General features: G+C 40.8%; 3 protein-coding genes across 15 annotated transcripts in view; 2 read left to right on the top strand and 1 right to left on the bottom strand.

The window, feature by feature from the left end:
* Window positions 1–6109, top strand: part of LOC109469814 — an 8079-nt gene extending 1970 nt beyond the window's left edge. For 3 of the 11 annotated variants that reach the window (XM_019768525.1, XM_019768524.1, XM_019768521.1), the window contains exons 4-5: window positions 4062–4175; window positions 4608–6109. In XM_019768525.1, the coding sequence (XP_019624084.1) occupies window positions 4062–4175; window positions 4608–4739 (246 nt within the window). In that variant the 3' untranslated portion in view covers window positions 4740–6109. Of the gene's footprint in view, window positions 1–1078; window positions 1213–1695; window positions 1834–2230; window positions 2414–2668; window positions 2792–3162; window positions 3280–3706; window positions 3821–4061; window positions 4176–4607 lie in introns of those variants that run through there. The other 8 variants (XM_019768514.1, XM_019768517.1, XM_019768516.1 and 5 more) reach the window with 8 other exon arrangements.
* An 859-nt stretch (window positions 6110–6968) lies between these two features.
* Window positions 6969–16602, top strand: LOC109469812 (sodium/myo-inositol cotransporter 2-like). The gene is made up of 15 exons (XM_019768509.1): window positions 6969–7189; window positions 8298–8369; window positions 8757–8861; window positions 9081–9140; window positions 9364–9468; window positions 9786–9891; window positions 10171–10251; window positions 10571–10785; window positions 11129–11264; window positions 11848–11955; window positions 12680–12830; window positions 13040–13208; window positions 13648–13863; window positions 14517–14694; window positions 15232–16602. The coding sequence occupies exons 1-15, from the start codon at window positions 7046–7048 to the stop codon at window positions 15432–15434; spliced, it is 2049 nt and encodes a 682-aa protein (XP_019624068.1). The 5' UTR covers window positions 6969–7045; the 3' UTR covers window positions 15435–16602.
* Window positions 16603–16721: 119 nt separating this feature from the next.
* The window catches only part of LOC109469813 (dorsal-ventral patterning tolloid-like protein 1), a 16870-nt gene continuing 6422 nt past the window's right edge, over window positions 16722–27169 (bottom strand). For 2 of the 3 annotated variants that reach the window (XM_019768512.1, XM_019768511.1), the window contains 8 exons: window positions 26033–26230; window positions 22959–23153; window positions 22451–22600; window positions 21536–21577; window positions 20500–20641; window positions 18456–18715; window positions 17937–18038; window positions 16722–17670 (listed from right to left, as the gene is read on the bottom strand). In XM_019768512.1, the coding sequence (XP_019624071.1) occupies window positions 17579–17670; window positions 17937–18038; window positions 18456–18715; window positions 20500–20641; window positions 21536–21577; window positions 22451–22600; window positions 22959–23153; window positions 26033–26230 (1181 nt within the window). In that variant the 3' untranslated portion in view covers window positions 16722–17578. The remainder of the gene's footprint in view (window positions 17671–17936; window positions 18039–18455; window positions 18716–20499; window positions 20642–21535; window positions 21578–22450; window positions 22601–22958; window positions 23154–26032; window positions 26231–27169) is intronic. The other variant, XM_019768513.1, reaches the window with a different exon arrangement.

Here is a 27169-nt window from a genome sequence, read left to right as displayed (position 1 = left end):
AAAATTATATGACAATTCTACCTTGCTGACTGTTGTAATTGCTGTGATCACACACTGTCTCTGAATTCATGCTGTTTACTAAAAGAAACAAGTTATTGGATACGTTTGAAAATGAACAATTACATGTGAATCAGCCGAATTTTCAATTGACAGATGGTGACACAATCTTACAGATAACGCCTCCTCTAATACAACTTACATGCCTTGCCACGAGCGTGCATAGGTGGAATATGTAAATTCTAAATATGAATTGGAGCTACGAAAGACGCATCACTTAGCTCAAATTAACTATGAGTGATCACTGTTGTTTCTGTTCACACTGGTTGTCACTTCTCTCGTTAACATGTCTGTGGCAATATGACAACTCACCAAGCTGTATGTAGCACCGTCAGGACAACGACAGCTAAGATCAGTATCAGGGACAGCTCCCATGTAAGTTACACGGTTGTCACTTCTCTCGTTAACATGTCTATGGCAACATCAGCACCATGATGTACCATAAGGACAAGGGATAGCTAAAAAGGGACAACTAACAGGTATATCGATAATGCAGGTGATATGATTGTGACGTCAGTACCAGGGACAGCCCCCATATCATGGCACTAGCACAAAGTTCAAAACCCTAGGTCACCATTCAAAACCAGGGCCGCGCGGCGCCTTGGCGGGCTGTTTTGGGCACTTACGGACGGGACCTGGACGGAGGCTGGCGGAGGTTCCCTATCTGTCTGTCTGTCTGTCTGTCTGTCTGTCTGTCTGTCTGTCTGTCTGTCTGTCTGTCTGTCTGTCTGTCTGTCTGTCTGTCTGTCTGTCTGTCTGTCTGTCTGTCTGTCTATGTAGATTGAAGTTGAACTCATAAGAGAGATAAAAGAGATGCTTGTAGGAAATAACAAGTGCTATCTCCCTACTTGATTCTAACAGCAGAGGCTGTGGGCCCCTGCAATTGAGGCAAATTCAGGGAAATCAAGTCGAAGTCAGTGTGAAGTTAGTCTTCCATGAAACAAAAGCGCCGCCTATCACTTTTCTCAAGATTTGCAGCTCCACCATTGACTTTCGAGCAGTAAATCTCAGGGAGTTCAGAGGTCATGCTTATATTTCCGGGTGACTGTGTGTCTGTGTATGCGTGGAGTTTGTGGATTTCAAGTATAAGTAACGTATTTAAGTGATCCTGATGGAGTGACAGTGTCAACCACAAGGCGTCCCGGAAAGAAATAGGTATCTGAAACGTTATTGATATGCTCATGATGTGATCTAAATTGATAACGTCTAACGTTAACATTAATGTACCCCCCCCCCTGAGGGTAATGCAATGTAAGCCCGAATCAAGAGTCGCCACGAGGGTAATGCAATGTAAGCCCGAATCAAGAGTCGCCACGGCTAACATAAACGTTCATATTAACAGTTAACATCCCCTCCTCAACACGAGCACGACTGCACTCGTACAGTGTTTAACTTTAGTTTGGCACTAGAACAATTTCTTCAATTCGGCTAACGTTATACTTACAAAATAATCATCAAAGGTTCTGTTTTATGTTACTCAAGGAGGTTAAAAATTTACCGTATTTGGTTTACTCTTTCCTTGTTCATGTTCAACTTTGACGTAACGGTTAACGTTTTTTAGCGTTAAGTAAAATAAGCTCAACGAAAGTTTAGGAAAGTTGTAAGATGGTTCTGTATAAATTTTTGTCTCCTTTCTAGTACAACGTCGTTGTTAGTACCCGATATAGGATACCCATCCAACAACACAGAATGATGGAGCAGAATGGATGGGGGCCTCCTGCTGTAGACCTCAACTTCCTCAAGTCTGGGTTAGGAGTGCTCAAACTAGTACAAATGGTGAGGTTTTTTATAACATTTTATTGCATACCTGCTAAACAATCTCAGTATGTCACACTTGTGTACCTGGAGAGAGAATTATTGACACAACAAAACTTTCACCAGTGTCTAGATATCATAATGTAGAGTCATGAATTCTAGATGTTGTGTCCTATGGGAGAGGCAGTTCAATTACAGTTACACAGCTTTCCTCACTCCACCCAGGTGTACATGAAAGTCAGCAGGGCATCTCACTTTGGTTGGAGAGTTGAAAGGTGCCAGAAAAGTATGGACTGACTGCCTTTCAATACTAATTTAATTGGCTCAGATACAGTGGATTAACAATCCACTGCCCATAGCCTCAAAAAGGCTATGGAAGTTTGCTCATTAGCCGTATACTTTTTACTCCTGTATACAGTTACTAAGCCTTGTAGGCTTCATCATAGCAGAAGTTACAGCATCACCGTACAACTGGGAGCAGATGAAAGCCTATGAGTGGATCTCTCTGACTATCTTCATCCTGACCTTGGCCGTGTTCACCATCTTCCTGGCCTCCTGGCACAAGAGTGAGGCTGCAGCCAGGGTCAACTGGCCTCTTGTGGTGGGTACTGGTTTCCTTTTATACACATTAGTCTCAATCATTAAATGAGTTCAGAGAAATCATTCAAGACCAAGAGCTATCAGCCACCCAAGAATCTTGACCTAATAATATTTAGGTGCCCACAGTCTGAGTATTTCTTTGTTTTGCCAACCCCTATACAATACCAACACACACACGCACAAACGCACACACACAGATGCACACATACACAGCCTTATATATAATGTCTCCTGATAGAAGATTCATGTGTTTCAGGATTTTTGCCACTCAGCTCTGTGTACAGTGATGTGGGCAATAAACTTGATCCTGGGACTTCAGCTGGGCTTCAGCTGGCGGTATTTCCCACCCAGAGAAGGTGGTCCTATTGCGGGTGTAACGGTACAGTCCACCACAGGACAGCACAGAGATGAGTGGCAAAAACCTGAAGACTGATATTCCATTTGATTGGGTTACATTGTCCTTTTCACAGATCCCTTTGCATGCTAGGAGATGTGGGCTCTATGGGTAGCTCCAGGGGTAAACCAGACCATGACAATGTGTATGCAATAATCATGCAGAGCATGTAGACTGTGCTTAGTCTATATTGTCATGGTAATAATCTTCTTTGCCTTCTGAGCTACCCACAGTGCGCCATTTCTCCCGGCATGCAAAATTTCTACCCAAGACCTATAGAGAGGAATTAAAGCCCTGTAACGTTACCATTCTTGTTCTATTGGAGTTTTTGGACAGACCAATTTGCTGTTTTGCAGGATTTCTGCCACTCAGCTCTGTGTACTGTGCTGTGGTCAATAAACTTGATGATGGCACTTCACTTGTTACGCTGGTATGGGCCACCCATGCTGGTCTTGTTGCCCATTATTCTCACGGTAAGATTGCTGGAAACACTGACAAAGCAGTGCAGTGGTACAGCCCACCACAGGACAGCACAGAGATGAGTGGCAAAAACCTGAAGAGGGATATTCCATTTCATAGGATAGGGGTTACATTGTCCTTTTCACAGATCCCATTGCATGCTAGGAGATGCGGGCTCTATGGGTAGCTCAAGGGGTTAACAACATCATTACCATGACAACCATGCTTATGTAATTATGTATGAAATAATTATACAGAGCGTACAGACTGTGATTAGTCTATATTGCCATGGTAATGATCTGCTTTCTGAGCTACCCACAGTGCAATATGTTTCCCAGCATGTAATATTTCTACCCTAGAAATAAAGAGAAATCAAAGCCCTGGAGAGATTGTTTGGGTCATTTTTGTTCAATTAGACAGACCTGTTTGCTGTATTTTCAGGATTTCTGCCACTCAGCTCTATGTACTGTGCTGTGGTCTATAAACTTGATAATGGCACTTCACGTACTAAGCTGGTACGGACCAGGCATGTTGGTCTGGGCCATTGTTGTCACGGTAAGATTTCTGACAAAGCAATGCAGTGGTACAGCCCACCACAGGACAGCACTGAGTTGAGTGGCAAAAACCTGAAGAGGAATGCTCCACTTCCAAAGAACAGGGTGTTATAATACAAGAGTCTACACAGCCAGAGGGTAACAAGACTTTCACATTTCAGGAAAGACAAGCTATGATTCCTTGAAATAGGAAAACCAACAATATTCTTCAGCAATGTTTGGCATACTACTCTGTGTTTCAGGACTTTTGCCACTCAGCTCTGTGCACTGTGCTATGGTCAATAAACTTCATCTTGGCGCTTATTTCAATCAGCTGGCGTTGGCCAGGTAGAGAAGCCGGGGCCATTGTCGACACGGTAAGACATGATCTAGAATCATAGACAGAAGGATAGACCATTTTCATAGCCCCAGCAAGACAACATGGACAACAAAATAATATGATAAAAAGCATGTACCCCCTGGTATAACAATATTCTATGTTAAACAGGAGAGGAGAGAAGAGAAGAGACCTTGCAGCTATGATAGGTTTGGACAAAGTAACGGGCTAAAGAAATAGAGGTGCAAAAATACTTTCACAGATTTACATGTGATAACCTGTTCTAGATAAAATTGCTAAAAGTAAAACTTTTTTTGGCCCAAACATGACAGAGTTGAATCTGAGAACCTGCATGTATGGCTATAGAAGAAGAAAGAGAAGAACAAACTATAAAGAAATACTATAGAACATATTTTTATATACACTGCCATGTTTTTATAATTGCCTTACTTGTACTATTTTTATACCTTAGATTCTGGCAATTGTCTCCTTGCTGACATTTTGGGCGACTGTTCGGATGTCGTATCGGCGCTGGCACCTCTTCAGTCCCACACCAACCATACCCTACCACTACCAACATCTCGGAACCGAGCCATACTCTTAGACAATGGGCCACTGGCACAATTGCTGAATGGAGAAATGGTCTTCATTTCATTTACTAACATATAATTATAGCCATGCTCAACCAACTTCTATGCCATTTTGTAAGAAGGGAGCATTAAAAAACGACTGGATGGGTTTGTCATTTTCCGAACCGATCTCTTAAAACCAAAATAGACAACTTCTAAATTTGACAACATCAATTGATCATTTTGTTCTTCCTACTTTGAGTTTCAAAGATGGGTTATAACTTTTGAGAGCAATAAAATGTCTTAGAAAAAGTGTACATTTACAAGGTGTACGTGTACTTTTCAGATATAAATGGTCAGTATTAGTGTATTTAATATAAATAGTAGACTTCTCTTATGGTTTCTTGTGTATTAAAGAAATCATTGTAATATTACAGAAGGTGCTTTATGTTGATGATACAAGAGCTGTTCAGTAAAGACTTCCCCTAACCCACTTTATTCAATACATATTTCAATGGGTCACATAGAACTGCATGCATTTTTCATTTCTGAACATCTCACAGTTTCTCCTTTCCAGCTGCTAGTGCGTAGTAAGGTGTGATAGTAGAGCCACTAGAATTCAGTCATCAACTCAAAACAAAGAACTTTGGGAGCCAAAAAGTGAAACCGTTAGGAGTTCAGAAATGAAAATATAATTAATAAAGATATGAATAATGTTACACATGAACTTCCTACAATCTGTAAATTGCATCAGGGGAAATCTTTAATGAGCACTTGTATCCATATTGTTTGTTGCTATGGTAGGACAATATTGTTTTCTATGTAATGTTACAATGTACAATATTACTGTAGAATGTTCTGAAGTACATAAGAAAATTGTTGTGTATACACTAATAAGGTAGTAGGTTCAAGCAAAGTATGCATGTGGCAATGATTTGTTAAGTGCTGTAAGCCATGTTGAAGTGTTGCAAGCACACTGTAATATAAGCACTTCTGACATCCTGTTGGTTGATGAATGATTAACAGAAACTTGATATTCCACCTGAAGGTGTGTAAGGTGGCATCTGAGGTTAGCTCCTATATCCAGTAAATATCGTTGTATTGGTACAAATCTTGGGTTGGTTGTTCCAATAGTCAAACAGTTACTTGTTGCCTGGTCAATGATATAACAGCCTCATAAATCAAATGCAGGCTCCAGATTGGTCACTGCCTTACGACTATTTGATTGCCAATCACAACACACTCTCTACAATGTTTGTCTACTGTGTTGACCAAACAGGAATATCATCCAAATTTTGCATAGAATTATGTTAAATAGAATCTTAATAATTCCATCACAAGTCATAACGCTGTGATACTTTTGTTTAATGTAAGATTATACAGAGAATATTAAATGTTCATTAACCAGCTAAGTCACGTTTGGGCCTCGTTCTTCCCACTGCAGCGACACCAAGCGGATGTGCGAAGTATTAATTTCCAAGCATCGTTGCGTTTTCTATATATTAAAGCACGCAGACCCGTTTCTGGTGTGCGAGGAAGGCAGTTTGTAACAGAAACAGAAACCCAGGAAAACGTAACGATTCTGCCTTCCACCTTATGTTTTACAACCAGATTGACCACATGCAACATGAATCTTATTTTATTTCAATTCAATTGTAACATGACAATACACTGGCCACCCAGGCAGCATGGCTGATTTCGGGTGCCAAACAATACAAAGATTAAACATACACAATATAACATACTACTTGAATTAAGAGTAAAGATTAAACATACACAAGATTAAACATTAACAATATAACATAACATGCAACATGAATATTCTTGAAGAAAAATTATAGGTAAAACCCATTTATATATAAAAGTGGCTTTGGTTGTCTTTCACATCATACCCATGCATCATGGATCGTAGTCCAATTTCAAAGTCATAGATGATACACAATTTAATTGACCTTTGAATTTTTGTTGCAACGGTCCCCATCCTGCGTAAGGTGACCTTAATCAATACATAACAGAACCGCGAATGTATAGATGTATAAATTCTTGGGTGCACAATTAATTTGACTCATTATGCAAATTATGCAGGATCTGATAAGAGACGCATTCAAATATTGACTTCTCGGACAAACATCTAACTCGACTGTTATACATAACTATTGTAGCATGTAGCACATAAAGAGCTGGTTGACATCGTATCAAGGTCTGCAATTACTCATTAACTATTAAGACAAATATTTTCAATATGCCCGCCAGACTGGGTTTACCCAAGTGACCAATACAAGCGTGGTCTTGTGATACGCCCACTTTCTACCGGCTCAACGGCAAGACTGAAGGAAGAAAGATGGACGTGACCAGTCCTTCCATGCAAACCTCCACCATGGCGGCAAACTCAACTGTCCTTTCAGGCTCTTCTGCTTCTCTAGACCCCCCGGACATTGCCGTCTTGGTCGTATACTTCTTGTTTATCTTAGGGGTTGGACTCTGGGTAAGACATTGGCACGTTTTTGTTTGGGACCAGCTTCATTGAAACTGTACAGCGACAAAACCAGTCACTGCTTGCACGTTGTTATTTCTACGGCCGTTTACGTGGGTGTGAAGGGTGGCTTTATTGGCGTGTGTATCATAAGCTTTCCTGATCTGATAACCACTGTAGTTACTCTCTTACACAGTGAGATCATGTATAATATCTACTATCCTCATCGTATGAAAACACAAAATGACTTGAGATTGTTGCGGAAAGCTTTGCCATCAGAAATGTGCATGATTTATTGCTGCGACTGAGTATGAATGGACCATGCATCATGATCAGGGTTAGTAATAAGTAATAGTATACGCCGCTAGCTAATTTTACGGGCACTTTCAAAATACGTACCTTTGTCCTCCATTTTGCCTCGCGTTACGAATTTTGTGTACATAGGTCACTCTTAGGTCAGGCTGCGTGCGGGGATTCTAAATAAGTCCATGTTTGTTTGACTTCAGCGTGTGACCTCAGATAGGACGAGAAAAGTGTACTCTTTAGCACCAGACTCCCAGTGTTGATGACAAGTATTGCAAAATGAACGAAAACAAGGATAATGGTTTACTAGAGAAGTAGGGGTCGTCGACATTTTCAACATGTATTTCTATGGCCCACTGATTCCTCTGGCTAATTCTTCTCCGTAGTTTGGTAATCTTCACTCCTTTTTTCAGCATCCCAAGAAGTCTGGTAGAGAACAGAAACGTGTAATGTGTAATTGCTTGAGAGAAAGTTGCGAGAGCATGACCCAAATTATATCTTGGACATGTGTGCCTTGGTAAACGATTAACAACACATGTCGCTAAAGAAGATCAGGTCATGATGACCTATTTTAGAGTATCGTAAGTGTGTGTGTCTTTGGCGACACCTCATCGGGGGCAACCCTCAAGCAGTCTCTAAGCATTTTCATTAAGAATTGTACAGGAATTTTTGCACATCCACAGAAGAGAATCGTTATCGTCTCTTTGGTTTGATACTACATTCAGCATTAGGGATAAAGTATGTTTCAATAGCTTATACATGAAGCCACCGCAAACCTCTTGTTATGATGACCGAAGTGATGCCATATGTGTTTCAGTCTATGTACCGAACCAACCGTGGAAATGTGGACGGGTACTTCTTGGCCGGTAGAGACATGGTGTGGTGGGCGGTAAGTAGAATTTTTAACGATCAAGATACATTTCCTCTGTATGTTAGTATCCGTAGTTTTCTTGCGTATAGACTTTGTCAAAATAGACGCTCTAGTACTAGTACTGATCATGTTACACCTGTTAGCTTAATCGGTATAGGTGCATCACATAATGGAGACAGGATTAACTACCTTTACGTCAAAACAAGACTTTGTAACTCAGAAAACCTTCGACCTATTCCCTGGTCTTCCCTAAAAGAAGGTTGCCAAAGAGAATGCTTAAAGGTTACCAGTTCGTGCCATCGTTTACTCAATGTTCTCCTAAAAGAATCTGTAAGTTTACTTGTGAAGCCATGAAATGCAAATGTGTCACAACTCACGAATCGTGTTTTGTCCGTTGTCTGACAGGTTGGCGCGTCCCTGTTCTCCAGTAACGTTGGCAGCGGCCATTTTGTTGGTCTGGCCGGATCGGGGGCTGCCGGGGGGATAGCGGTGGGAGGATACGAGTGGAACGTGAGTTATCTTTCACTTTAGAATCAGCTAATAAATGCTGAATAGCAATAAACTACAACACCTATCTGTTCTTATGTTTCCAGTATTAGACATTAAAAAGATATAGATTAAAATACAAGATTAAAATGAACACACTAGCTTGTACGAGTATGTATTTCTCTGTATTTACAAACTCTCCTTTTTTGTTTGTCTATAATTTTTTCGCATCTTGTTTTGTAGGGAATGATTGTCGTCCTCATGATGGCATGGCTGTTCCTACCGGTGTACATAGCGGGCGGGGTGAGTATATCATGATGCCGTCCGAATGGTTACTCTTTTTTTTAAATTTTTGATGATGTAGGGCTAGCATAATCTATCTTAAACAGCTTCCGTTCGTGTGAAAAGTCTTTCCATATTCTCAGTCTGAGTTGAAGTGCAATATTGTTTCGATAGCTAGCTATATGGCGTGTTACATTCCCAACGAGTCACGCCTACTCTTTTCGTTCCTGTACCTCTTCTGTAGGTCTATACTATGCCTGAGTATCTGAAGAAACGCTATGGAGGCAACAGGCTACAGATTTTCCTCGCCATTCTCGTTCTCTTCATCTACATCTTCACCAAGATTTCGGTACACGTTAACGGTTACTTGTAATATCATACACTTTGCAATACATGGGGTGACCTCAGTAGAGTATTGTCACGTGACGCCAGTGCTGTGCCCGCCATGTCGGTGTCCCTTTCTGCATTTCAAGGTTTTATGACTTTTAGAAATGTTAAGAAAATGTTTGCATCTCTAATTTCAGCGCCGTTGTTTTCAACACAATCCCTTCAACACATTCACATACATGTTTAAGATAAATCAATTTAGTTACAGTATGTGACAGACGACAGCAGTATCGTGTGGATGTTGAAAGTTTTATTCCTATAACGGTATATCTTTCAAAGGTGGACATGTATGCTGGAGCAATTTACATTCAGCAGTCCCTCGGTTGGAACATCTATCTGGCTATTGTGCTCCTTCTAGCTCTTGCTGCGGTGTACACTGTAACAGGTACTAACGTTATTTATATGTGTCATTTCATAGCATGTTTTGTACAACGCCTACGTGGTGCATGCGTACTACGTCTGGTCCATTCTATTATGTCATGGTAATGGTTTTCCTGTCGACTGAGCTACCCATACTGCCCTGCGTCTCCCATGCAATGGAGTCCGTGAAGGTTTATGAAGTGCTTAGAACTGCGCCCTGAAACGGTAGTACAATAAAATATCCATGTTGGTAAAACTATCAAGGCGACATTACTCACTGTGGACATCGTTGTATCCTCAATAGGTGGTCTTGCAGCTGTTATCTACACAGACACGGCCCAGACGGTTATTCTCTTCATAGGATGCTTCATACTTATGATATTGGGTAAGAACGTATATCTCGTCGTTTCGTAATAATGCTCTTTTCACATAGAGGAGACCGTTCATTGACCAAATATGACCACTCGATGGTCCTTCAGAGCCACCATTAGTCGCTATGGTCGCAACATAGTACATTAAAGGTAACAGCAGTGTTACCCATTCATGGGTCAATGTACTATTGAATTAGACACATGCATGTTACATATCATCCACGATAGGTGCCATAATCATTTCGACTGAAACAATTCTGCACTGTAAAGTGCAAACAAGAACCATAAGATAAGTCCTGGAGTTGGGAAATTTAACTTGCAAACTTTCCCCAGCTTTTATCGAAATCGGCGGCTTCACTTCCTTTGTGGATAAGTACATGACGTCCATTCCTGACTACACGTTACAACACTACCCCAACTACACCTGCGGCATTCCACGCTCAGACTCCTTCCACTTACTCCGCGACCCCGTCAAATCGGACTTCCCCTGGCCGGGAACGGTCTTGGGCATGACGATCAACTCCATCTGGTACTGGTGTGCTGATCAGGTGCGGCTGTGTTTTTCATAACTAAGGTAGCTAGAAATATCAAACACGGAAGAGCATACAGAAATCGACTGCTCCCTCTGGCAAAGTATACAGAAACTGCAATATATTCTGCAGAACATACACTGCTACCTGCAGCTGCGTAACCGAAGAAATAATGCAACATGCCTTTCTGGTTGTCTGCATTGCTAAGTATAGACGCTATGCGATGCTATTAGCATGTTATAGACAAGTAATGGTCCGACCATTCTTTCACGTCACGGAACTTTACCCAATAAGACATTTGTTGTAATTGACTTTTTAGGGTCCCTATGACATTTCCTTTGTTGCTGCTTCATATCAAAAGGTTATAATTCAACGATGTCTGGCGGCGAAGAACATGTGTCACGCCAAGGCTGGCGCCATCATGTGCTCCTACATGAAGATACTGCCAATGTTCCTAATGATCTTCCCTGGGATGATCAGCAGGTCTTTATATCCTAGTAAGTAGAGAGCATTTCCACTCAATTTCCTTATCAGGTCATATCAATGAAACGGATAGAAGATGATTGCCATTGTGGCGTCGTTGATTAGCATTGCAATGGACCGTAGCCATTTTTCCTTTAACCATGCTTTCGGTGCCGTTTATTGGTGGGCTTGTGTATGTTTGTGGACAGCATGTCCCGAGAAGTTGTGGTACTTGAAGGTCACGTTTGATTAAAGTCGCTCCTGGTGGCAGTCAATGGTACTGCAGCAGCATTTTTGTTTTGAATCTTGTGCTCTGCAAATGCAATGGTCGTGATCTTTATTTCTTTTTATTTTTTTTTTATCTTATTAAGATTAATGAGCTAATTGATAAATAGCTCTTGCGCTCGTAAAGAAGAGCCCCCTTCAGCTTTTTTGGAACTCCAAGGGCCAATTACGTTCGAGACTGAAAGAGAACGATTTAAAAAACAGGTGTGATATCACCTGAATCGAACCTGTGAGTTTCTCCATGCAACGTAAAAAACTAGCTTAGCGAAGTGCAAGGTATAAACATTATGACTCGTGTTTTATAACGTGTGATATTATACCGTACTTGTTTAGATGAGGTTGCCTGCCAGACCCCGGAAGCCTGCAGGCGAGTCTGTAACAACCCCGTGAGCTGTACAGACATTGCCTACCCAAAACTCGTGCTGGAGCTGATGCCTACAGGTGAGCTGACTCTGCACTCTATGTCATGTACTCCGAGTGGACTGCAACATAATTTTTTATCACCAAGCCTATGTCTTTCTTTCCTGTATGCAACGCAAACTATCTTTTCATCATAGATTTGACCCAGTTTCCTGAGGCACATTGATCGTGCAGTCGTGTGACATGGGGAGCGGGTCAAAGGTGCAACGGAAGTCGATACCTGCCACCGCCTATCAAGATATATAGTCCACTATTGAGTTATTCTTGATATATTTGACGTGGTGTCGAAGGACACGGGATCGAGAGATAATTGGTTTGATTGCTGACACTCCTGGCCATGGGCAGAAACTGTGTCTCTGTGAGACGCACCTAACGACTGTTATCATCTCAGGTGTAAATGGGTACCTGATCTCTATTGGGGAAGTAGAACGGTGCGCGCAATGCTGAGGTCACATTTCCAAGCCGGGACCCGGCCGGGCTGTTTACGCGAACGAAAAATAAACAATTCATATCAAGAATATGCACAGGCAGTCATAAATTTTTGCAATATTTTTTGTTTTGATGTCTTTTATATCATACTTTTCATTACCAGAAACTTGGCTTGGAAATGTGACCTTAGCATGAGGAGAGGCCCGACGTTCAATATTATCCCCAGCACAAAATGAATCAACACCCTACCGCCTGTGACGTTATGGAACTTTTTGTTTACATGGTATTCGTAGGGTGTTTTGTGCCGTTTGTGTAGGTCTGAGAGGCTTGATGATGGCCGCCATGATCGCTGCGCTGATGAGTTCTCTGACGTCAATCTTCAACAGCGGCAGCACCATCTTCACAATGGACGTCTGGAGGAAAGTGCGGAGGAAAGCCTCCGAGAGGGAGCTCATGATCGTTGGAAGGTATAAAACTGCACTGGCTCGTGGAAAATATGATGAACAAGAAACTATCAAATATTGTATCATCTCACGCTTGACAACGTCACGACTACATCGCTGAATGTGTCTGATTGTAATTTCTGGCTCACACAGACATTATAGAAACGTGTAACCTCGAATGTACCCATTGAAATTGCCACTTACTCATGTATAAGGCATTCTTTTTCCACTAGAGTTTTCGTTTGCATCTTGGTCGCCATCAGCGTGTTGTGGGTACCCATCATCCAGTCTTCCCAGGGTGCCCAGCTGTTTGTCTACATTCAGGTCATCAGCTCCTACCTACAACCACCTGTCACGGTCGTCTTCGTCATGGGGATCTTTTGGAAGAGAGCCAATGAGCAGGTGTGGTGCATCTAACATCTCAACAGTTCCTACAACACTAGGTGTAGATGTTACTCCGACTAGAGCTACTCTTACAAGTGATGAATCTTGTGTTTCTTCTTCTTAATCACTAAGTTTCATTTCAATGAAGCAGGAACAGGCTAGCAGCTAGCTTGCAGTTTAATTCAGGGAATATCATATCAAGAGCAGACAGCGTTTATTAGCTTTATCGGCAATTGTTGAAGTATTCAATTGTTAAAGTTCAGGGATTTTTAGTTGCAAACATCCACAACCCTGTGTTAGGAAATTTTATGTAACTTAGTTTTATTTATGGCAATTCAGATGCGATTCAATGCCAGAGGCGATTCAATGCCAGAGGGCTAATTGCAACATAAGACAATTTATAGAGTACACAGACAGTGCTATAGTTTATCATAACTCTTTATTGTCCATTTTCCAGGGGGCATTTTGGGCCCTCATGTTAGGGCTAGGAACTGGTTTACTCCGGATGACACTGGACTTCATCTACCCCGAACCAGCTTGTGGGGAACCGGACACTCGTCCAGACATCGTCGGGAATTTCCACTACCTATACTTTGCAATCTTCCTCGCAGGGTTTACTTTGATAGTTCAAATCATCGTCACTCTTCTGACCCCACCGCCCCCAAAGGAACGGGTAGGTCTCTACATAAACTTGTGATAATTGATGTCCTTCTGAAGGATGATTAAACTATGATTTGCAACACAATGAGAAAATATCGATTGAACAGTACCAGTCGAGGAATGAGAAATCTAACGCTTCTATGACGTAAAGGTATGCAGATAGAACACATGTCTCTGTGAGCAGTGGGTCATAAACGTAGCAGAATGTTTATGGCATCCTCCGCCTCGGCTCCACCGCGTCCATAATCACAATAACTCGAGAGAAGAACAAAACAGCCATGACTACAAATTATCAACCAAGGATTGAGGTGTTCAAAACTGTTTGTCACCAATCAAAGTACGTTAACCCTCACTAACTACTTTTCAACAACGCTCATAGTTAGATGTGCAATGGTTAGGTGTGGCAGGTCGTTCAGTGTAATGTGATAGTGTAAAATCAACCAGCATGAGTCCGAAGCTGGTGATACGCCGGAAGGCGATTACTCCAGCTGTACAGATACAGATACAGATGGTAACTGGAGTCTGTCTGTGAATTCGAAAGTTATCAATATCTCTGAATACCTTCTGGAACAATCTACATATTTGTGTCACACATAATAGGTTACACTGTTACAGTTTTGTCTATCAGTTCCCCTCATCTGTTCATTATCTGTTGTCCTGGCACAGCTTGTTCGCCTGACTTGGTGGACACGATTTGATGATGGTGAGGAGAAAAAAGAACCGTCATCGGAGGATGTAGAACTAGATGGGGACAAGGCAGAGAAGGACATTCAGCCAACCGAAAACCAAGAGGAAAAAACAAACACAAACCATGCCCTACAGACAGAGGAAGATGCCGCCATTGGTGAGTTCTGAGGATAGCTAATGTTTACCTTGTTGATGGCTCACATCAAGACATGTCAAATTTTATCTTAATTTCATTCACATGTATTTTCAGACGATCTTTCAGAAACGACATTGCTTATGAAGGCCTTCTCCTATCAAATACTTATATAAAGAACAAATTCAATAAAAGTAACTATAAGGTGACAATAATGCACATGCAAAACGACAGATAAACTCTTAACTATGGAGCTACTATATCAATTGGTTCCTTGTTGTATACTGGACACTGTAGCTGGTTGTGTACAGCACTACTTGTTTCTTTGCAAATATGACTGTTTGATTGAGACGAAGACAATTATAATGCCTTTTTCCAATTCTAATCACACTTATACCTATGTACATCAAACCTTATGCTATAGATTACACAATGAAATCAAACATGCTAGTGAGCAAAATAATCAACAGTGTTTCGAAAATGCAAGCTATAATTTATTTTCATAATTCCTGGCCGAGTTTTCAGATTCACCATTCTAAGGTGTGGATATTTGGTTAACAGACGCTGGCAATAAACAGTCCATCTTCAAGCGAGGTGCGCAGTGGTTTTGTGGATTCTCCAGTGAGCAGTCTGCTGGGCCCACAGCTGACGAAAAAGTCATGATGACGTCAATCAAGGAACCCCGGACCTGGAGACTGGTGCTGAACATTAACCTTGTCATAGTTGTCGCTGTGGCTTTGTTTTTATGGGGATTTTTCGCATGATGAAACATAAGAGCGGAAGGGATGCCTAATGCCCCGTCAGGAAATGCGAGAGGCCGATTCTATCATGTAACGTTGTTAACGTGACATATAGGACAACGTAAGGGAATGCGTAATTGCATAAAATGGATGCCACAAATGCCTCCATTTAGGGGGAATATAAGGTACTAGTAAATATGATGCCCTGAAATCCAGTTTGACAAACTCACGAGAGTTACTACAGAATTATTGTATTCTAGAGCTCAAGTATGATATACAGAACAGTTTTAATGATGTAAAGATGTAAATTTCGTGCCTCACCATACAGTAAGTAAATGGGATGTTCAACATCTTAATTTTTCCAAATCACGTTGATTTGCATAATCTACGTTTTCCGGACCTGTTAGTACTCTGAACCGCTAGTTGTTTAAACTGACTACAGTTAAATCCTACGAATATCATAGCTCTACCAGGCAATCAATGACTTACACATACTGTCTTGAGATTCAGAATCCTTTATTAAGATATTTCGTCGTAAAAGACCACAGAAACACACAGTACGTTAATCTAAATCCCGACATCTAATCCTAGCTAGGCAAGCCGACAATGTACATGTATATGGACATGGACATACTTACAGAGGCTGGGCAATTAGATGCTTAAACGTTTATTACACTGTTAAGTCCACGTGAAGCATTATGTGTCAAGATTGGGACGGATCCTTACGTCTGCTTGGGGAGTACATACTGCTGCATGGGTGTCTTTGAGCACTGTTTACAGAGGCTGTGTGTAAGTACATACGGAGTTGGAAATTGCCTTCTCTATAACTAACACATCCAGCAAGCTTCAAGCAATCTGTTCTAGTTACAGGTTGCTGCAGATCAAATTGAACATCTGACTAGTAGTTTTTCTGCAGCATGAAAAACCTAGTAACACTCTACACCTAACGCCCGATTGTTATCAAAAAATAACATGTGACACGTTAAGTTGATATTATGAAAAATGGTTTCATCCTGGAGCATGCTTCAATCGGCCACATATCTTTCTCTGTATATACGTTTTGAAGTTACCCATGGGTTTTTTTTGCAAACATGGGCAATGGTGAGAACCATTCATTTCATCCAGCGTCGTGGTGTGTATTTGCTATTTGTTTGTTTACTTGATTTGTTGATGCACTAGAAGCCTTGAGAGCCATAGGTCTCCTGGTCACTCACTTCTGCCTAAAAGACGAATGGGTCTTCTACAAGGGAATTATGTTACCTCCAAACATCACCATCATAAAACATCGGCTAGTAAAACCCTTCATTCCATCCTGTTGTGACCTTTAATATATTGATATTTCCGTCTCTATGCGCGGCTGAGAAAGGCTCTGGAGACCTTATGTTACGCTGGAATGACTGCTATCTCTGACTGCCCAGCCTACTCACGGGCCATCAACTGCAAATGACATATCGTCTTCAAAGGCACCAGGCGACCCGTATTGGAGACCTTCTTCTGATGCTCTCCATCATTTTGCAATCGTGACTGAATTATTCATACTTTGCTCTTCGTTGGCGTTCGGAATAGATACACCTCGGGCATCATTAGGCTTCTGGGGGAAGGGATGTCCATTTAGGGACCTGGTCCACTTCAGACTTCCTTCCATTGACTCCCTAAGTCATTCGATAGAAACGGTTAAAATACAGATACGGACCGAGACCGGACATGACATAGAGGACTATCACGCTTAATAGTCTTGAAAAATATGTTATGTTAGATTATATGTCTGTTAGATTGTCTGCCTTCTCTAGTTCATACATACAGCATTATTGTCTCTGCAACCCTGGCCACTTACGAACGAACTGGTCCAAACGAACTCATGTGCAAGACGACTAGTATGAATGTAAAGGTATACAAAAAGTGAAAGACTGTGTGGAAAAAGAATGGTGGAGAGGAAACGTCTGTAATTTGATTGTCCTGAGACTGACGTACACTATACTATCTGACAGAAACAACTAGTGGAATAAGTACGTTTTAGCACCTTACTCTTTCTAAAGTGAAGTGGCACTGAATAGTTCAGGCCATTTTTATTAAAGTTTTATCTTGGTGCATTATGGTACATGTAGATGTCATTTCCTCCCTCTGAAATTTATTTCTACTCAAGAACGGTTCTATTGGTCAAGAAAAAGTCAGGTGCACATGTGCCGGATGGTCGCCACTCCCACCAGGGCTGTCGCTAGAAGAGTTGAACTCGTTGTTGGGCTGTAGGCTGCATTGTATGCTGGAAGTACGAGAACACGAGTGTCGTCATAACGTTACACAGTTCAGGTTTTCACGTAACAATTTGGACAGAAACGGGGCGGGTGGATTTGAATTTCAATGAATCTTAGCTCAAGCCTTTTTTAATATCTTGAGATCTTTTGACCTGAATGGCCTATTTGAAGTGAGAATACCAGGTGGATAACGACATATTGAGGAAGCTTTCTTTTTTTAGGACTGGAGGAATAGAGCGAAAGCAGAATGGAATCTACTATAACGAAAACTTACGAATAAGCTCAGTCACACAGTTGTCGTAGTACACGGGTGATGGTGTGTAGGTCGTCTCTGGCGGGGTGGGTGTCGGCGTGGTGGGCTCGGCTGTGGTGATCTCTGGAAGAAAGAAAAAGTGAAGAGGAGTTAATCAAGTGACCCTCCAATAGTTTGTGGTGACTTAAAAAACATGAAGTGTATGAAAATGAATTTCTACTCCATCTATAAACATGCACAGAGTACGAACATGGCGAATGCTTCACAAATACACATTTGCTTGTAAGTTATCCCAAGCATAACCTTTCATCGAACACTTGCACAGTGAATCAGACTCGGCGTCGCCACGTTGGAATAACCAATTATAAACCATATTTTCAAGAAAGAATCAGGGCACCTCAACCGTCAACGACGGCGGGTGATATAAACTTCCTGGCACTTTTGCCCGAATACTGACGTCACGTGTCCTTGAGGTGGTTACGTAATTGTATTCTGACGGAGACTGCATGGTTGTTGGTGCAAACAAACTTTAACACTGACCTTCGGGATCCATGATGGACAAAGTTGCTCGGATTCCTCTACTTCTCTGCCCAAACCCAGACTTGAGCTTCATCCAGAGAAACGGGCCCGATCCCGCTATCCTCCGCGGCATGCTGCAGCCACAGTAGCGACCAATCAAAGGGGCCTTTTCATCTTTGCCGTCACGTGCTTCTAAGTAGTTCGTCTTGCAACAGCTGTTGCCTCTGCACATCCGAGGCTGTCCCCTGCCCACATTGAAGACGTCGAAGGTAACCTTTACTCTAGAAAAAAAACGTCATAAGACCTATAGATATAAACTGAGATTGTTTGGACAAAAAACGGGACATTTTTGCAAGACGAGTAAATGGTGTCATATACATCACGGGCTTACAACCCCCCTGTAGCGACGGGGGACGTCATAAACGTTTTGCAACCTTTAATCCACTGCTCACTGCGTCACAAGCAGAAAGTGGCGATATAAAAGTGATGGTTCATTACTTGACAAAAATCATTGCTGTTCAGTCGACAATTTGTCAAAACTTTCTGTTACGACTCATGGTATAATCCTGCTACAGACAAGCTCAGGTACCTAGGTGAGACCTAGCGTAAACATACGGATTAGAAGTTTAATGTCGACGTATTTGCATCTAATTGGTTGGATAGTAAAGCTGTTTGTCAACGATTCAATAGACTGTGCCTTCTTTAACTAATCTGCACACATCTCAAGCTAATTTGCTGCAAGCGATCTCAGTAGGTTCAGATAAGTCACTGCTGCTTCAGCAAAACTGGAATGATGCCATATCAAAGCAACCTCACAAGGTCAAAGCGATTGAGAGTTTTCGTCGACTTCGCCACCAATTCGCCCTAAATGGAGAAGAGATCAATTTCCCGACAAACTACGTCTGACAGGTTGATGACTACATCCAAGGTCGCAATGCGTACGGAAAACGCGTTTGCATACCAACGGATGATCAACTACCCGCGTTTTTCATTTCAAGCTCTTGCGTCCCATTTTTCCGGTGATAAAGCATTTAATTCCGATGGCTTAATCTGGGTATTAATCACAGCAGTGGTTCCCGCGTCCTCCGGGTGGCAATGTTAATGAATACGGTACGACGTAAAGGGCATGACTCAGCGTGGAAATCCCCCGGGGAATTGGAACCCCGCCAACATGTTATATTGCTCTGGCGTTCTCTAATTCAACAGCCACATGCTAAGTATTCTTGTAATTATTACTTCATGATTACTAATTTTGGAAACAGCAGCAAAGTCTGTCAGCAAAGCTGCTGCCTGGTACATGAGGCGTCTTCGCTAAGTAGGGAATCTCAGTATTGCACGGGTTTAATGTCATATGATAATATGTCTAGCCTTTGTGGTTTATGGATGACTGAATATACCAAAGGAAACTTTATCTACGAGTAAAACTTGGCACCCTTGGCATCCTCTCTCTGGATGTATGATGTGTGTAACGTTATATCAGTATATTTTTCCTTTACTGCATAAACAACAATATTGACCATAACAAATAGTTCTGCACGTACAAAGACATCATATTTCACCAGTATATGTAAATAAATGTAAAATGGGTAAAAAAATGGATGTAAAATTGGTTACAAATGGATGTAAAATGAATACATCGTTGAACCACCTAGCCCACGTATGAGAGTAACGAAATAAAAGAGAAACGGTTGAATTGTATTCAGGTAAATGCGTATGTATATGACGATGAACATTATTAGCATAATGAACATCATTTGCATTGCCGAGGTATCTATGCAGTTTCCTCCCTCGCAGCAACAAGGTATTCTACTTTGTTAGAAATATTGACAGTTAGCAAGGTTGATCTTTACCACTTCTATGTGTAACAGTTAAAGCAAAGTTTTATAGCAGAGGATTTAGAGGTCAGGTTCCCAGAAAATTATATCAAAAGCATTCCTGCTGACGTGTATGTCCTGTTTTCTGATTTCATCTCAAATGAGCCTGACAGGGAGCAATCCCAGAAGACATGCTGCTATTTGGTAGCAAAGTGAACGAAGATATAAATGTACACATGATGCTGCCTAACCTGCAGTCTGGATAGTCCTCTGTGGAACATCTCAAGTCGTAGTAGGACGTGAAGTTCTCTGGGTACGGCTGTGGGAACAGGCGAGAAGCGAACGTGATCTCTCCCTTCGTCCAGCCTACTTCAAACTTCTGAGCCCAATAATCTAGAACGTAAGATAGTTGGGATGACAACTGCTGTTTTTATTCAGCCCTTTCTATACATGTACATGAATCGACCAATACTATATATCCCATGAGGACGTCACATGTATGGTACACTCCCTACTTCTGGGATAATATGGTAAATATTACAGCAACATAACGTACTCTACGGGCAATCTATGGGCAATATGAGGAAATCAATGCACAAGTATCATGGCAATCTTTCAAAAGGTTACTCCACTATTCGCGATTCACAAACATACAACACATGGAAAGGTTCACGAGTCGTGTCACTTTAGGCACGAAGATAGCGAATCTCTGCACGACCCCAGCGTTACATTTATAGACCTACACATCCATCACGGACCATAACCGGGTCAGGAACGTTAACTGCGTATAACGTCCTCTCTCGCGTAATCCCGCTGGGTACCGCAAGTCTCTCGGACGTAGGAAAACAGTGAATTTAAAGAGATCTATTAATGCAGTATCAGTAATCTTCGAGGAAAGCACTCTTCATAGTTCCAAGTGTTCAAAATATTTTCGAAAACACAGTTTTTTAATGTGACGACCTGAGGGTAGAATTGTGGACGTTGCGGCAACAAAATTTTGGTAGTCTTCATCAATTTCTGGTGAAATGTGAAATATATATATTTATCAGAAATCTGAAGGTTGCTGCTTTGTTGACAGTATATTGTTAATAACGAAAGCAATTTCATCATGGTATTTTTTACTTGATAATAATAATAACATGGCAGATGGAATGCCTTCTTTCACCTGACGGAACAAACAGATATGAAATTAAAATTCTTCCCATGTTGCAGCAGTAAGATTGCCTCCTTTGGGGTATGGGTAATAAATGGCAATATCAACCCTTAAAGATGTCAAGCTATACTTACGTCTCTTGGATGGTTCTTGACCCCAGTTCATAAACCGAACGCCTGGTGGTAAAACATACGGAAAAACCTCTTCAGAGAGACGAAAAACTGTGATACATCTTTATATCGAAGTGGGTAGACCCTGCAGGCTTCAGACTTACTTTATACCACAATATTCAACTGATAGACATTTTATGGGAGGAGGAACGAAATCATATCATACATATATTCGTGTTATACGAGAAAATCGCTGCAAGATAAACCGCTCAACTGTATTTCTCTCCGACAGACGCAATGCAGTGAGTGATCTTTGAATTGGGAAGTCTTCCTTGCGGCAGGACGCAGTATCATTTGTACATGTACTTCAGAAAGGAGTGACGATATGTCCTCAAGTGGTTTATTTTTGCTCCCTAATATACATTTATGCACATTCGCATATACAGTGACAGAGACAGTTTTTACTCAATGCCTGGGTTACTTTGTAACTGGGTTACTAAGTGTTGGAAAGTTCGACGTGATATTTCACGAGATAGATTTTAATTGTAAAGTACTAGATTTCTGGTGAGGCCGCAAAAAGTCGAAACTGACCAAGATAGGAAGATGCATTTGCTAAATAGAGGAGACGGTCAGAAAACGCCTACTCTGGCCAATTTGTGCTAACCAATCATCCCCAAGGGGAGCACGGTGAAGAGGTGCATTTTGCATTATTACACTAGCCTACAAGAACAGATTGCGTTAGCCATGCAGACCACTTTGTCTATGCAATTGTCCTGCACGACTTTAATGTTACTTTATGCAGTTAACGTAGAGTACGAAATGAGCTAGATTTGTCCTTGTGGACCACAGTATGCCGTATCCATGATCATCACAGTGTTCGTCGTGACCCAAGTATTTGGGAAAGTCACATGTAAACTGTCGACATGCATATCAACTTACTTGACTGTTGCAGCTCATCGTAGGGTGCACAGATGTTCTGATCTTCGTCATTGCTCATGGGGCAATCATCTCGACCGTTACACAACAGGGAGTCGTCAAGGCATTTTCCATTAGAACATCGTAGTGTTGTGTTACAAACTTCGGCCACGGCTGTAAAAGGGTTTGCCAAAGAATTTCAATACAATGTCGCCTATAGTTTTTATATTGGGTGAGTGAGTATGCGATATAGATATTCTTTGTACGTAAACATTATCAGAACAAGAGTTCGGAAAATTGAGTTCGATCGGCTTGATTTCATGCACAAACAGCAAAGATATGTTTTTTTCTGTTTAGACACGAAGTTATAATAGTTGGCACTAATGACAGCCCGCCTTAGTACACGTAGCTACTGATGAATGCAGTGTCCATGATGACGATGATTAACGTTATTGGTTAATTCTTGTTCCCCTGAACATCAAGTTGAACGCAGATATCGGGATCTCCTAAAAAAAAGCCCCACAGTACTTACGAAAGAGGACAGACATCTCAAACTCCGCCCCTAATCCAGAAATGGCTCCGTCCGAGACAAACCGGACGAAGACGTTTCGGCCAAGGACGTACAGGTCGTTAGGGATGCAGCCGCCACAGAACCTGCCCAGGGAAGGGTAGCTGGCGTTCGGACCACGGTGAACTTCTAGGTAGTCAGCCCTGCAGCCCTTGCTACCTGCAATGATTGGGAAAAAATAATACTAGTAATAAATGACATATGTAATTTTTATCCGAAACAATAGGAATAATCAAAGTCAAGTGTAATTGTTATCCGAGACATCAGCAATGTTACTTCTGCTTTTTTTCCTTAAATTTTCTGCTAATTTTCCTTAAATCACATGTGTAAGAATTTTTTGTCAATGGCAGAATAACTTGAACAACATCCTGACAGAAATGATGCTTGAAATCATTTGGTGTAAGTCTTCGAGTTATTAATGACATGGAAATAATGTAGGATTGGTTGGAATTGTGTGCATCTTCCAGTCAGTAAAGTAGCATCACTATGTCTAACTGAACAAGCCAACAGCTAAGTAACAGCCCTGAGTCTAACAGCATATCTTCATCTGATAGACATCGGTACAATCGCCCTCCGGCGTAACACCTTTGCTCATTTAACTCTAGGCGATAACGTTGAAGATATGTAGTGAGCATACCCCAATTGTACTTGCAATTGGTGACAACGGGTTCCACTCTAATATGAAAGTCTTTCATTAGATTAGTCTCAGCGCTCAGTCTTTATTGCCCAGGCTGCTCATAATTTTTCTTTTTCTTCATCTGTATTTACTTGGCAAAAATAACGAGAGAAACCTTCACCCCCAACACAGTCCTCAGTATGCGGCACAATGATGATTTAGTTCGAAAAAGCTTCTTCAAGAATATACATTTATTGCCAGTCACGACTTATTTTTTAGTGTTTTAGGGTTTCTGCCGCATCTAAATTTACAACCATTTATTGATGTTACTGTAAAGCATAGGAAATTACAAGCTGTGAAATTAATAATACCATAAATTTTCTTGTGCCATGGCAGGGGGATTCTTTTGCTTTAGATCGATGTACATCTCAGGGCGGTAAGCATCAAATTTTAAACAGGCATTCCTTAAGATCTCCAACAGGAATACCATGAAAGTAATGTTTGTAATGAATTAAAAGTTTATGGCACCTGCCTTTTTTGACATGATAATTTCCACAGGGAAAATGCACAATAACAAAGAGTGAAGTTAACACAAATCATAGCAACATCTACGCCAGTTCAGACTCATAAACATTTGTTTATATATGGTGATGAGCAACTGGTATATTAGTTTTATTTGGTATTCTTTCTTTCTAAAGCAATCTAATAGTATTCTGAGTAACATCCACATAGCTAGAACGCACATACCATAGTTAGAAATAAAAGTTTATGGTTAAGCTTCTACTTCGTGTGTACTATACAATATCTACATTAGGGCAACACCTTGAAACACTACACTCAAATGTAGACCCAATGCATTCCTGCTTCGTCTTTTGCAGTCAATCATGGATGATAAGTACAAGAACAGCATAGCCCAGCCGGCAAAGTTAAATTACTCGTGACCTGTTGGCCATACAGAATGATTAGAATGCTTTCCGGAAGTCATTCTACATTTTACGTCTACATAGATGGCTTGATACCACGTTTCCCACCAGCTATCATGAAGACTAACTAGTGATATCGCAATCTTATGGGAATCTGCCATCTACTGTACACTGTGAGTAAATGATAAGTAACATCATCGATATTAGAAACAAATATTTATGTGACAACCTTGTATCTTGGAAAAAGACAGGCTAGGATTTGACACCTAATTAGAACAGAAAACTGCAAACATACACGTAAGATTTACAATATGTAGATGGATGGATAGAAAGGAAGGAAAGGAAAGGAAATAAGAAAACATGAAGGTAACCGTAGGTGTAAAGACTTTGATACTCATTGGTACTGCGCTTCACCTAATGTATGCTTAGTCAGTCTGACAAAGTACCATTTATTATGATCTAAGCCTCCGGTAACGAATGAACCTTCCCTTGAGAAGTGCCCCACTTTCCATGTATATTACCAGCTCGAGGTCCATTGTTTCCTCTAGCTAACAAGAAGTGCAAACGATCACCGCCCATATCAATAGTTCACGTTTCATATTTTTCGACACAATATCAATTTTATTGTACCTGCATACCACTGTTGTTTCATTCCGAATTCAAAAGAATTTGAGATGATAGGTTCAATTTGCCACATTATATCTTGTAAACAATTCCAATTACATGCCTGAAACTGACAAAAAGTGTGCCGTGTGCCAATGTCCCTTAACGTTTATTAGATTAATCATTCTCATCGTTTAGGATTCATTCTCATTGTTAGTTAACAATTTCTGGTTATATCTCTTATTTTACCTGAAGCAATGCATTTGCATGTACTTGATTTGTATCCAGTTTCATTTTCCTAGGTTTATCTATTATTTGGATCCGTGTAATATATGTTGTTCTTTTTTATTGCTTTTCACGCTAAAAATGCGATTACATTATATAGTTATACTTTAAAAATACATTATACCTACAAGGTTGTCAACAACACTGGATTTTAGAAGTCTATTGCCTTCTTCTAAAACTGCAAATGTCATATGATATTAATCTGATCTTTCATTCTATGTCAGAGTGTCAGAATATAAAGAGTTATCAGTGGAATTGGTAAGGCATCAGTAACTAGAATAGACTATGCAGTTCTACGATCAGTGATAAATTTCCTGAGCGATTTTACTTATTATACATCAACAGAAAGGTGCTGACCTCCATGTTGGTGTCCTTGATTTACATTTCAATAAACCAAGGCTCAATCATATACCGCGTTTTATGTAGATAGTTGATAGTTTTATACATTTTCCTCTGTAAGCTGTACAGTCATACTTCTAGGATTTCATTTGAGTATCTAGAAACGCTTGAGCCACAATTTACACCTGCTTTTTGGTCTCTTTTGATGTCAGTTGAAATCGCTTCATATGACTAGATCTATCAAAGCTAAGGTTTGTAAACTCAAGACTCACCTTGCAAGTCAAACTTTTTGAACCGGATTCTGATCGAGCAACCTTTGTCAGATCGAACAGGGCAGTTGGCCAGCCATTCGTTAGTAGTGCTGTCCGCATATGGAGATCTGGTCTTGAATGTTCTGGTGGGCTCGAAAAACTCCATGGGGTATTGGGAAAATATCTCCGGCTCTCCCAGGACTAGGAGTGGGAGTACTGCTGGTGGAAGGAAAACCAATAGTTATACTCATGGAAGAATAGAGTATCTTTATCCTACAACAAAAACTTGTGACGTTGATAATAATAACTTAACTGCACAGCAATTGTTCAGGGTGCAAAGTATGGCATCTACTGGTATATAACTACAATTGCATAAGACATGAAAAAGAAATATGTTAGGTAATGATGTTCACCCCATATTAATGAGGGACATGTGAATTTAGTTCTACTTTTGAATTATTTCTGACGAGGCATTGAGAAGTGCAGAGTTGATTGTTTTCATAATTGATACACAATGCATTATTTTTGAGCAACATCAAGTCTCAAAATAAGTTTCTCATTTCTATTTGGTGTTCTCCTATGAGCATAGCGACATTTCTTGAAGTAATTTCGGATTCGACTGCAGGACTAAATGGCAGCGGGGTATTCCGTTAGCCCCGCGTTTGAAATAACGACATGACAAATGGGCCACTCATAACATGTCAATTATCCAAATGAACCCACGTTTTCACCTTCTCAGTTTGTCGACGAACCAATTTTCTTTCATTTTTGACAATGACGGATTCGTGATTACTGCTGCGATATGATGAATAATTTCCCGCACAGCTGCAGGGTGACCATGTGATATTTTGACAGTATTATTATTCAGCGCAGTATTGCCGCGAAAGTGTTAGTTTATGTTACTTGTTCATTGGTCAAAGAACAAAATCTTTCCTCTCATAAATTAGGTCATTTACAGTGGCCATTACAAATTTTCATGTTTTTGACAGATAAAGCGTCCAAATGGAGAAATAATGGCAACCTATTCTCTGAAATATGCTACTAGTATATCAAGTACGACTCCTTATGTAAGAATTAGCATTAAGTTTTCACACTTTTCTTCGAAAATATCAACCACAAAGTACCACACACACACACACACACACACACACACACACA

The sequence above is a fragment of the Branchiostoma belcheri genome, unplaced genomic scaffold, assembly GCF_001625305.1.
Source record: "Branchiostoma belcheri isolate BF01 breed outbred unplaced genomic scaffold, Haploidv18h27 scaffold21, whole genome shotgun sequence".
NCBI classification, from domain to species: domain Eukaryota; kingdom Metazoa; phylum Chordata; class Leptocardii; order Amphioxiformes; family Branchiostomatidae; genus Branchiostoma; species Branchiostoma belcheri.
This window is presented reverse-complemented; position numbering and strand designations above follow the sequence as displayed.